Source organism: Suricata suricatta, chromosome 16, assembly GCF_006229205.1.
Source record: "Suricata suricatta isolate VVHF042 chromosome 16, meerkat_22Aug2017_6uvM2_HiC, whole genome shotgun sequence".
NCBI lineage: Eukaryota > Metazoa > Chordata > Mammalia > Carnivora > Herpestidae > Suricata > Suricata suricatta.
The window spans coordinates 46,066,174-46,077,889 of NC_043715.1; the positions used below are offsets into that span (position 1 = coordinate 46,066,174).

The 11,716-nt window shown below is 54.0% G+C and overlaps 1 protein-coding gene across 1 annotated transcript in view; it reads right to left on the reverse strand.

Annotated features, from left to right (window-relative positions):
* Nucleotides 1-2,051: 2,051 nt before the first annotated feature.
* The window catches only part of NUMBL (NUMB like endocytic adaptor protein), a 24,784-nt gene continuing 15,119 nt past the window's right edge, over nucleotides 2,052-11,716 (reverse strand). Inside the window, 5 exon segments of the mRNA XM_029924293.1 lie at nucleotides 2,052-3,454; nucleotides 4,295-4,417; nucleotides 6,260-6,310; nucleotides 6,313-6,342; nucleotides 7,594-8,035. Of these exon segments, the coding sequence (XP_029780153.1) occupies nucleotides 2,817-3,454; nucleotides 4,295-4,417; nucleotides 6,260-6,310; nucleotides 6,313-6,342; nucleotides 7,594-8,035 (1,284 nt within the window). The 3' untranslated portion in view covers nucleotides 2,052-2,816.

The following is an 11,716-nucleotide window of genomic DNA, read 5'->3' on the forward strand; positions in this document are numbered from 1 at the left end:
CTCGAGGGCCGGGGCTCCAACAGGGGACGAACCCTCCTGAGAGCCCAGGAGTGGAGTGGGACACTTGGGCTATCCCCCCAGGGGCGGGGCGGGGCGGGGCGTGCGGTGGTCGGGGCTTGCCAAACAGAACTGGAAAGGGGGCGCTCAGCCTTAGCTGGATGACCCCTGAGAAATGACCTTGATGGCAGTGGGACGGGGCGGGAGTAGGGATGCAGCACGTGGCGTTACTAGATAGGGCGGAGGGTTAATTCTGCGTCGCCAGGTTTCTGAGCGAGCCCAGCCCAGAGGGAAGCGGAGGGTGGGAGGTTAACCCCAGGTCTATCTATGGTCTCTGTGGAGAGACAGGCACCATGAAGAGCAAGTCTCTGTCATGTGTGGGAAGATGGGGAAATTGGCTAAGAGGAGCCCGTGGGAGGTCCTGGGAGATAATGGGCCTGTGGGGCCCCAGGGACCAGAATATCTCCATCTACAGGGACTATTGGGGCGGAGGCGGCTGAGAATGATGGTTCTGGGCAGAGGGGAGAATGGTTTTGGGGAAAGGCTAGCCAGTGACAGGGAAGAGGGTTTTGCCTCTGAACCTGATAGCGTGGCCTCAGTTTCCCCATTAGTCCAGAAGTTTGCACTGTCTCTGTCCAAGTCCTAGGCCCTTTCTGCCCCTCTCCCTCACCAGCACATTGGTCTGAAGAGTTGAATTGCTGAGCTTCCCTCTTCTGTGCCTGAGACAGACCCAGACTCACCCCTGGCTCACAGTCCAGGGTGGGGGACCAGATAGCAACAGCCCAGAATGGGTCAGGGTTGGGACTGAATTAGGGCCAGGAGGGGGGAGCACCAGGGCCCAAGTGGGGAAGGGTGCTCCTGACTCAGCCGGAAGGGCCAAAGTTGGAGCAGATTGGATTGGAGGGGGTGGGGCAACGGAAGAAGCTCCCTTCCAAAGAGGTGGTATTTGAACTGAGGCCTGAAGAATGAGTGGCACTCTCTGGGCAGAGGTGCTGTGCCAGGAAAGGTATTGTAGGCAGAGGGAATGGCATCTGCAAAGCTTGGAGATGAGAAAGTGTGGCTCATTTCTGGCAGAGTCCTGTGCTCCCTTCCCTGGCACAGGGTCCACATCTGGTCAATGGGCTGTAAACTATAGAGGGCAGCCCTAAGCTTATTCCCTTGCAGCCTGGAGGTTTAATGATTGGCCTTGAGGTTGGCCAGGAGCTGCGCTGGAATCCCAGTGCCCCCCATCAATCAGCTGCCTTGGATTGAAGTGACTGAACTTCCCAATCCATCCACTGGGGATATAATCTTGGGGTTCACAAAGTCAGTCACCTCATTTCAAGAGCTATAAACAATGAAACCTATAGTTTATATGTTGTGTATTTTAAAGTATGTAACTCATGGGTTATATCAAGGGACTCCAGAAACAACAGAGAGACTTGAACACCACATGTTGCCGAGTCAGATGACACTTTGGCCTGAGTTACGGAGAATGGCAATCGACCAAACAAGAATTTTCCAGTTCAGTCAAAGATATAGGATTCCAAACCTGGTTATTGAAAATTTCAATACTGAAACTTATTACCAGCTAAATGCAATGTTTTAAATTCTTTGATTGAAAATCTGTAAGCGTTAGAAATTGGGGTGATTAATTGTGGGTCCCTTTTTAAATTTTTTTAAATGTTTTTTTAATTTATTTTTGAGAGGCAGAGAGAGTGCGAGCAGGGGAGGGTCAGAGAGAGAGGGAGATGCAGAATCTGAAACAGGCTCCAGGCTCTGAGCTAGCTGTCAGCACAGACCCTGATGTGGGGCTTGAACCCACGAACCGTGAGATCAGGACCTGAGCCGAAGCCGGATGCTCAACCGACTGAGCCCCCCAGGCGCCCCTGGGTCCCTTTTAATACTCACCTCTCACAGGCTGTGTCAGCATTCCCTCCTACCATGTTATGGCTCCAAAGCTACCGTGTGGCAAGATCCTCCGTTTTTTTTTTCTTGCTTTAGGAAATGACTCAGAAGGGAAGGCTCTGTCACCATACCGTCCCCCCTGGACACACACCCTGCTGGCCCAGGGACACCATTATATTCTTCCTTTATTGGCTGTCCTTGTATAATACAAATCTGTGAGTTTAGATACAAAAAAATCTGGAAATAAAAGATAGAAAAGTACCCGCCAGGCACCCCCCTTCTTCCCGGACCCCTCCCCAGCGGGCACTGACGTGAGGTAACTGAGCATCTCTTTCCTCTTCCCCCTACCCTGCCTCCCGGGCCCCCAACTTGGCCCCTGCCCCCATGAGACCTTGGCCCAAGGAAGATGTGGGCGCCCGAGTGGGGGAGAGGGGGGATAGGGGAGAGCACAGCATTGGCAGTGAACGCAGCAGGTGGGCAGAGGGAAGCCCTTTGCTTGTGCTGTGTCTGGGAGGGGACGGCCAGACTTGGGGCGGGCACTCGTGGGGGGCCCCATCCCACCCAACACTGAAAGGCGGAAGGTCAACAACAGAAACTGGGAAATGTAGTTTGAACCGAGGGCGCTCAGTGGGACTGTGGCCATCCCGCTGTGTCTGGGGTTGGAGGGGGGTGGGGGAAGGGCACCGCCAGCCTAAGTCTGGCAGTGAAATGGGTCCCTTAGCCAGGCTGGGTCCGTCCCTGAATTCCATCCTGTCGCAACCTGGGCGTTACAATGTCGGTTCCGTAGTGGTTGTGGGGGGTGGTCGCGGGAAGGGGTTAGAGGGGGTGTTGGGGGGAGGGCGCAGGCCCAGGGAGCGGGACCAGGGAGAGGTTGGGCCTCCATTCCCAGGTGTGGGCACCTGGAGATGCTGGGGTGGGCAGGGCGGCACAGGCTACAGTTCGATCTCGAAGGTCTTCTGCAGGTCGCCCGAGAAGGGGTTGGAAGGCTTCTCTACAGCCGGTTTGCCTTCTAATGCTGCCCACTGGGCCTCAAAGGGGTCCAGTTCGGGGGCCGGGGCAGGTGCCGGTTCCGGGGGCCAGGGTGCCCCATTGGGGCGTGGGCGGACCTGGCTCCCTGGAGCAGTGGGCATGGCCGGGGGCGGGAAGGCCCCGGCTTTCCCGAGCAGGGTGGCTGGCTGGGGCTGGAGCTGGGCGGCTGAGCAGAAGGCATTGGCCACCATCTGTGAGGGGGTGATGCCCACCACGGGCACCCGGGGCATGAGCGGGTAGCCCAGGCCCGGGTAGGCGGGCACAAAAGGGGGCTGCATGTGTGGGGGCGGCAGGAACACGGCCACCTGGGCAGGCGTGGCATCGAAGGGCCCCACAGGGGCGGGAAAGGGCTGCAGGGCGGGGGCCACCGGAGGCACTGAGGCCACTTGCTGCTGCTGCTGCTGCTGCTGCTGCTGCTGCTGCGCCTTGGCCACCTGGGACACCTCCTCCAGCCACCGCTCCGCCTCCGAAGGGGTCCGCTTGTGCCCGGGCTGGAAGGCAGCTGCAGGGGGCACGGAGGACTCACCCCAGGCAGAAGTCCCTAGAGGGAGGAGAGGGGCAGTTGAGGGGCATGGGCGGCAGCCGAGAGAACCTGAGGCTGGGAGGCCAGAGTCTGTAGCCATCGAGTCGCGCTCTGCCCCTCACCAGCTGTGTGGCCTTTGGGGCACGTGGCTTCACCACCCTGGACCACGGCACTGTTCTCAAGTGCCAAGAAAGTACAGTTCTGAGAGTCTCAGGCCCTAAGATGGAAAAGCCCAGGCAATACTGACAGGCACCGGGCCAGCTTCCCTTCTGATTGGTCAGTGCCGAGCCCATTATTGCAGATTTTAATGCCACCCTTCCTTCTGGTGTTTTGACACTATTGTCTGAGGAGGCTAAGATTCGAAGACTGCGTGGACTCTTCTCAGAGCGCAGGGGTCTAACCTAGTGAGCGAGGTTCAATGGTTTTATGTTTGTCTTTCCAAAGAGTCTAGAGATCTAAATTTATAGCACAGGTCCAAGCGCTTGCACGGTTCTAGGGCAAGCTCAGGGCTCTAGGCGACTCCAGGGTGTCACGGTTCCCAAACTGGAGGCTCTAATGTCCTGTGATCCTGAGGCTGCAGGTGTCTCAGTTTTATGGTTCTGGGACAGGACGGTTGAAAATCGATCCTGTGGTTCGAAGTTGCCCCCGTGATTCTAAGGTTACCTCATGGTTCTGGAGCCCAGGCTCTGAGACGGCCCCGTGACTCCAAGATGACCCAAGGCTCTAACCTGATGGCCCCGCAGCCCTTACATGGGCCATGGTTCTAAGTCCATGGGATCCCAAGGGTCCCGGAGTGTCTGAGGCACCCCTGAATGGAGCAGGGGACCGCAGGGGGGCGCTGCAGGGTGCAGAGCTTACCCGCTGAGGCCGGCGGTGGCCCGGGTGCCGGGGCTCCAGTGCTGGCGAAAGACGAGCTGATCTGTGTGCAGAGCGCGTTGATGCCATCGCTGTCACTGGCGCCCGGGGGCTCCATCTCAGGCACTGGAAGTCAGGGAAGGGTGGCGGTCACAGAAGAGGCCAGGCCCTACCGTTGACCCTGTGCCCTCAGGCGGCCCTCTCTTACCACCTGGGGTGCTTCCCCTCACAAGGTGTGTATGTCGTGGCTCTACTCTGCAGTAACCAAATGGCCGTGACAATGCCAACTCCGTGCTTACGTGTGTGTGACCCCTGAGTGGTACAACAGCCAGGTGGTACGTGACGTTTTGATGGCTGAGGTCCCAAACCACGGAGGACCTCGTGATCTGTGTGTGCTGGGGCGCCTGGGTGGTTCAGTCGGTTGAGCGTCTGACTTGGGCTCAGGTCATGATCTCATGGTTTGTGAGTCTGAGCCCTGCGTCGGGCTCTGTGCTGTCAGCTCAGAGCTGGTTTTGGATCCTGTCTCCCTCTCTCTCTGGCCCTCCCCCACTCGTGCACGTGCACACACTTTCTCTCTCTTTCTCAAAAATAAACAAACATCAAAACAAAAAAAACCTCTGTGTAGTTATACACCAGGAGAAATATTTTAAATGTTCAACCATATATATTATTTAAAAAATATGTCCAACCAGGTATATGGAAAAGCACTGACGAGTCAGGCTGGATGTTGGCCACACCGTGGAGGAGTGGCTGGGGATCATTTGTCCTACTTTGGGTGGAGAAGTGGGGGCCCTGCCCACCACACCTGGCCTGGCCTACTGCACCCATCATGAGGACAGAGACGCACTGGTGCCAGCAAGACAGGGAATGCCAAGCAGGTGTGGTGGCCTCACGAGGGCTTGGGATGAGGGAAAAGAAAAGTGCCATCCAAATAAACAAGAGAGAAATGCCACTGCGGTGTGACAAGAGCTGTGACATCTCAGCAAGCGGTCATCTCCAAGGAAGCACATGTAACGTTCCACTGAGCATCAAAAGGAAACGGGCTGTAGAGGGGCGCCTGGGTGGTTCAGTTTAATTATCCGACTTCGGCCCAGGTCATGATCTCACTGTCCATGAGTTTGAGCCCCGCATTGGGCTCTGTGCTGATGGCTCATAGCCTGGCACTTGCTTCAAATTCCGTGTCTCCCTCTCTCTCTGACCCTCCCCTGTTTGCACTCTGTCTCTCTCTCTCTCTCTCTCTCTCTCTCTCTCTCTCAAAAATAAACAAACATTAAAAGAAAGAAAGAAAGAAATGGCTGTTGGACTTAGCAGGTGAGATGTGGGGGTGCCCAGGTGGGAGAGTAAGTGGTTTCTAGGTCAAGTCTATTAAGACTGTGCATTTTTAGTCTAGGCAGGCGTGCAGCTCCAAGGGCCTGGCATCTAAGTGTGAGCAAACTCTAGGCGTGCGGTGTCTTGTGATTCCCAAGCGTGAGCCAATCCCGGCAGCCACGGGGGATGTATGAATGTGTTTGCAAGTGTGCATGAATCTGCAGGTGTGACTTCACACGTCTGTGTGGTTTGTGTGTGCTGATCTGCATGTGGTATCTGGAGATGTGTCTAAGTATGTGTTAAAGGAAACATCTGGTTCTGTGACACCCCAGGGGGTGTGACTTTTGAGTCACATCAAGTGTATGACTTCTGGGTGTGGCACCTGTGGCAAGTGACATGTGTGAATCTGAAAATTCCAGGTGGTGGGTCACATCCCAGCAAGTGTGCAACTGGCTACGGGTGCAGGAAGCTTCCACCTGAAGCCCGGGGAGCCTGCCACATCTCGGGGGAGCGCTTGTTACAGCCCTGGGGGGTGTGTCATGGCAGGGTGCTTGGGAACAGCAAAAGCCAGGGCATGTGAAGGCCGAGGGACACTGTGGGACGTGGAGCGTGTGTGCGCCACTCTCAGCAAGCATTGGGATCTATCTGTTCAGCAGTCACCTTTGGGACCAGCCCAGCCTTCTGGATGCAGATCAACACTTTCCACGCCAGTCCTGAGGCCACGAGAGGTGGGTGTCTCCAAGCTGGCATATGGAAGAGGAAAGCGGGCCAGACCACACGACTTCACCCACAGCTGCGGGGAGGGGCACTCCTCTTGCCCACCGCCCTCGGGCAGAACATGGCACCTCGCCACACCTCTTTCCCCCTCCCCGATGGTGGACCTTGCTTCTAGATCATAACATACGCCACCTCTCTCCTCTTTCTGGCTCATAGCAGACATTAGTAATCAAACACAATGCTTCTTTCCCACTGAACTCTTTGCTCCCCATCCCTCTCTCCTGGCCAGGCCTCACGGCTCTACTGACCAAATGCTGGGAGGGAGCTTGGGTCCTTGTCACCTCATTTTCCTTCTAAGAAAAACAGAGCAGCTATGCCACCTCTCCTGTCACCGCCCAGGGCAGGCACTGCTCATAGATGATGGCGTGCTTGCTGCCTCTTTCCTCAGCACTGTCCCTGGAAGACATGGGTGCTGCCCCTGTCTGACCCTCTGCCCACCAGCGACCTCGCAAATCCATCTCTGTGCTCCGTGACCCCTGGTCCCCGTGCTCACATGTGCCCTTCGCCTCATGTCTCCACTGGCCCCATTCTGGGGGCCTCTCCTTGGGCACAACATAACTTCTGCTCTCTCTTCTCCCTTAACCATGGCAACCTTCACCAACCAATCACATGGCATAGCACCTCGCTCCTTTTCCTTGCCCGTGGCAGGCAGTGTAAGGCGATCATGACATATGCCATCATTCTGTTCTCCCTGCCCTGGGCGGACACTGTGAACCCATCACAATCCTCCCTCGCTTTGAGCCTGTATCCTTCACCTAGTTGGATGTCATGTCTCTCCTGGCCAAAGGCTTGAAGGGGGGCATTGGCCTATGGAGTCTCAGTCTCCTCCTGAGCAAAAAATGGCATCTAGACAGCTTTCTTCTCCCTTGGAACCCACGGCCAACTTTGCTGATGTATGCATGTATGATGTACCTCTCGGTTCCCTAACTATGGCAGACATTACTAATCAATCAGGGCTCATGCCATCCTTCTGCTAGTCCTCACCATAAGAAGACATTGCTAATCGATCATGATTTGTACTACCACCACCACCTCCCCCCACCACACTGGTGGCAGACACTGCTAATCGACCATGATGTGCTCCACCTCTCTTTCCTTTCCCATGGCAGACAGTGCTAATCCATCAAGGTGTATACACCTCTTCTGTATCTGTTGCCTCCTCCAGAGGATGGCAAGGCATTGATCCTGATGTTCTTCCCACCAAGCCCAGGTCTCACCTGTGCCCTTCACCTGGAAGTCGGTGCGGCGCTGCAGTGTGGACGGTAGCTCATTCAGCCGGAGGCTCAGCTGCCGCTTGAAAGGCGAGTTTTTCTGGCTGAGTGCTGGGAAGCCACGGAAGGAACCCTGGCGGACCAGCTGCTCCAGGGGGGCATGGCGTCGGGGGATGGCGGCCGCACTGGTGCCCGCAGCCACTGGGGTGCCCGCCTCACCCTTCTCCCCAGGGGATGTGGTGGCCGGGGTCGGGGACACGTGCCCAGGCTGGGCAGGGCCAGGAGCCGCAGTTGGGGCAGCTGCTGCCTCTGCTGGAGACACACGGAGGAGACAGGTGCTTAGAGACCTGACGGGGGGGGGGCATTTTCTCCTCTCCACCCAGCCCCTTTGACCGGCCTCCAGTGCTGCCTTCCTCACCCAATGTGTCCTGTCCTGGCGACAGGCTGGTCAGAGCCCTGAAATGTCTCTCATCCCCACCCAGCCAATACTGCCTCCCCCAGGAGGCTCTTGGGGAGTCCTCCTCCGGCGTGACCTTCTGTGTCTCCAGCTTCTGCCCCTAGTCTGGTTCTCTCTAATGCTTCTCCGATTTTCCCCTCTGAGACCTTCTGTCTCCCTTTCTGATTAATTTTACGTACGCTTATTTGGTGCATAATGGATGCATCAGGCATTGTTCCAAATGCCTTGCAAGTATGAAGTCATTTGAACCTCACAGCCACCCATGAGGTCGACATGACCGTTATCCCCATTTTACAGATGTGGAGTCTGAGGCCAGGCCACCGTGCTAGCAAGGGGCAGGCTGACCCCAGGGTCTGTGTTGTCCCAAACAAATGCCCTAACCTGTCTCTCCCTGCGGCCTGCTCTCTCACATCATGCTATCTTTCTGTCCGCTCCTCCTGTCAGTCTGTCTGCTCTTCTATTTCCCACCATTCTTCTCACCTCAATTCGTTCGCCCCTCCTGCCAGTTGCTACCTACTGGTCTAGACCCAGCCTGGCACACTTCTTCCTCTGGGGAATTTTCCAGATTGTTCCATCCCCTCCACTCTGGGTCTGCTCTCTGTCCGCTGGGGGAACCTGGTCTCCCCACCTATTACAAGGTGGGCTCTTCAAAGGCAGGGACCGCCCCCCCCAGCCCTGCCAAAACACAAATATACACCCATCCTCCAATCGGGGCCTCGCCCGAGCTGCAGCCCAAATAAGAGACTAAACTCAGGCCCAGAGAGGGTAGGGAGGTCCCCCAGCATTGCTTCTTTCACCTTCCAGGTGGATGCAGTGAGGCTCTCCCCCAGGCCTGGCTGGGGGTAGCTTGCATAGCTTGGGACAGGTTGGAACCAGGAAATGACCTCTGTCCCTCCCCCTCCCTGGCCCCAGCCCCCCTGCCCCCAAACCTGGGATAACCATCCCTATATTGCCCTCCAGAGGCCTCCCGAGAGGGCCAGTTGAGGCAGTGAACTTTCAGTGCTTTGGAATCCGGCAAAAGCTGGGTGGACAACTTTGTGAAAAGTGCCCTGGTCCACAACTCCTGAATTGGAAAGAGCCCGTTGTCAGGCGCAAGCGCGGTGGCTTGAGGCTGTAAATGGGCGCATCTGCAGCAAAATGCTGGGTGAGGCGTTCAGCACATACTGCGTCAACTCTCCTTTTGCTGCGCAAGCTGTGAAGTGCTTTCTATAATGCCAAGTACCTGGAAATTACAACATCCTTTGGAAACAGCAAAACCCCTTGCAAACCCTAAAGCAAATGATGTTCTCTGTAAACTCCAATAGTCTCAAGAGACAGTAAAGAAATGTGTGTACACTGAAGGACTGTGGCCGCAGTGGGTTCATCTGTAAACAGACAACACACGCTGCGTCAGGCCCTCCGTTAACTTCATCTTGCACCTGCCGTGCGAATGGGACAGCACTTTACAAATTCAAATAGATGATGCAGGGGCGCCTGCGTGGCTCAGTCTGTCGAGCATCTGAGTTCAGCTCAGGTCATGATCTCACAGGTGGTGAGTTTGAGCCCCATTTGGATTCTGTGTCTTGCTCTCTGCCCCTCCCCTGCTCTCTCTCTCTCTCAAAAACAAATAAACATTAAAAAAGTTAAAAAAAAAAAAAGATGATGTAAACAGTAAAATACTTTGTAAACTGTGAAGAACTTTGGTCATGTTCTTTACAGATAGAAACATACTCTGGGCTAAGCCTCCGACTCTGATTTCAGCTCAGGTCATGATCTCACCGTTTGTGGGAATCTCATCATTTTGGGATTGTCCCTCCCTCTCTCTCTGCCCCTCCCCCCCAACATAAATAAATGAACTTAAAAAAAAGAGGGGAGGCAGGGTAGCTCAGGCAGGGAAGCATCAGACCCTTGATTTTGGCTCTGTCATCACCTCACAGTTGGTGAGTTTGAGCCCCACGTCAGGCTCTTAGCTGATAGCGCAGGGCCTGCTTGGGAATCTGTCTCCCTCTCTCTCTCTGCCCCTCCCCTGCTCACGCTCTGTCTCTCAAAAGTAAAAACATGTTAGGTGCACCTGGATGTCTCAGTCGGTTAAACGTCTGACTTCAGCTCAGGTCATGATCTCGTGGTTCATGAGTTCGAGCCCCGCATCAGGTTCTATGCTGACAGGTCGGAGCCTGGAACCTGCTTTGGATTGTGTCTCCCTCTCCTGCTCATACGCTGTCTCTCTTATAAATAAACATTAAAAATTTAAAAAATAAAATAAAAACACATAAATTAAAAAAGAAAAAAAATGTTTAAAAAAAATCATGTGCCTAATAGATACAGGTAATCCAAGACCCAGTTCAGAGTTCAGAGTCACCATGCCTTGTGTTCAGTATTAACTGTCAAATCTCTTTAGTCTCCTTTAATCTGGGTCAGTTCCCCATGGTGAGTTCTTTATAAGTTATTATTATTGTTATTTTTTGGAGAGTTAGAGAGGTCAGGGGTAGGGGCGGGGGAAGAAAGAATCTTAAGCAGGCTCCTCGATCAGCATGGACCCCAAGAGGGGATCATTCTCGCAGACTTGAGATCATGCTCAGAAGTAGAAGGCCTGACGGACTGAACCAACCAGGTACCCCAGTTCTGTATGAATCCTAAAAGCAGGGTTTTCCAAAAATTTAAAAACTAGAATCCACACACAAAAAAGGTGGGGACGGGGCACCTGGGTGGCTCAGTCGGATAAATGACAGGCTCTTGGTTTCAGCTCAGGTCATGATCTCACAGTTTGTGGGTTGGAGCCCCATGTCAGACTTTGCACTTGACAGCGTGAGGCCTGCTTGGGATTCTCCCTCTCTCTCTGCCCCTACCCTACTCTCCCCTACGGCTCTCTCTCTCAAAATAAATAAATAAACTTAAAAAAATTTACACTGTGACTCAGAACACAGCATACTTATATTTAAAAAAAAACATAATGTGGGGGCGCCTGGGTGGCTCAGTCAGTTAAGCATCTGACTTTGGCTCAGGTCATGATCTCACAGGTCGTGGGTTCGAGCCCTGCATCCTGTTCTGTGCTAAAGGCTTGCTCAAAGCCTGGAGCCTGCTTCGGATTCTGTGTCTCCCTCTCTCTTTCTACCCCTCCCCCACTCGTGCTCACTCTCACTCTCTCTCTCTCTCTCTCTCAAAAGTAAATAAACATTTAAAAAACCCCAAAACACTATTTTAGGGGCACCGGGTGGTTCAGTCAGGCACTTGACTCTTGATTTCAACTGAGGCCACAATCTCACCTTCGTGAGTTCAAGTCCCGCATGGGGTTTTGGGCTGGGTGTGAAGCATGCTTAGTTTAAGATTCTCTTTCTCCCTCTCTGTCTGCTCCTTCTCCCCCCACTCATGTTTGGGTGGGCCCATTTGTGCTCTCTCTCTCTCAAAAAAAATTAATTAAAAAAAAGGACACCATTTTAGAACCATATTTGCCACTTACGCACAGTGTTAGAGTTTACCAGGTGTGTTTCAAACCCTTTTGACAGCAACCCAGAGCAAGAAATACCTGTTACACACACACACACACACACACACGGACACACACAAATATATATACTGAATAAAAGTATCATTGAACTACACAAACTCTTACTACATTCAGCTAGCCTGGTATTCTCTATTCTTTTCTATTTCATATTTTTCAGTGCGCGCCCCAATCCACCAGGCTAACTTCAC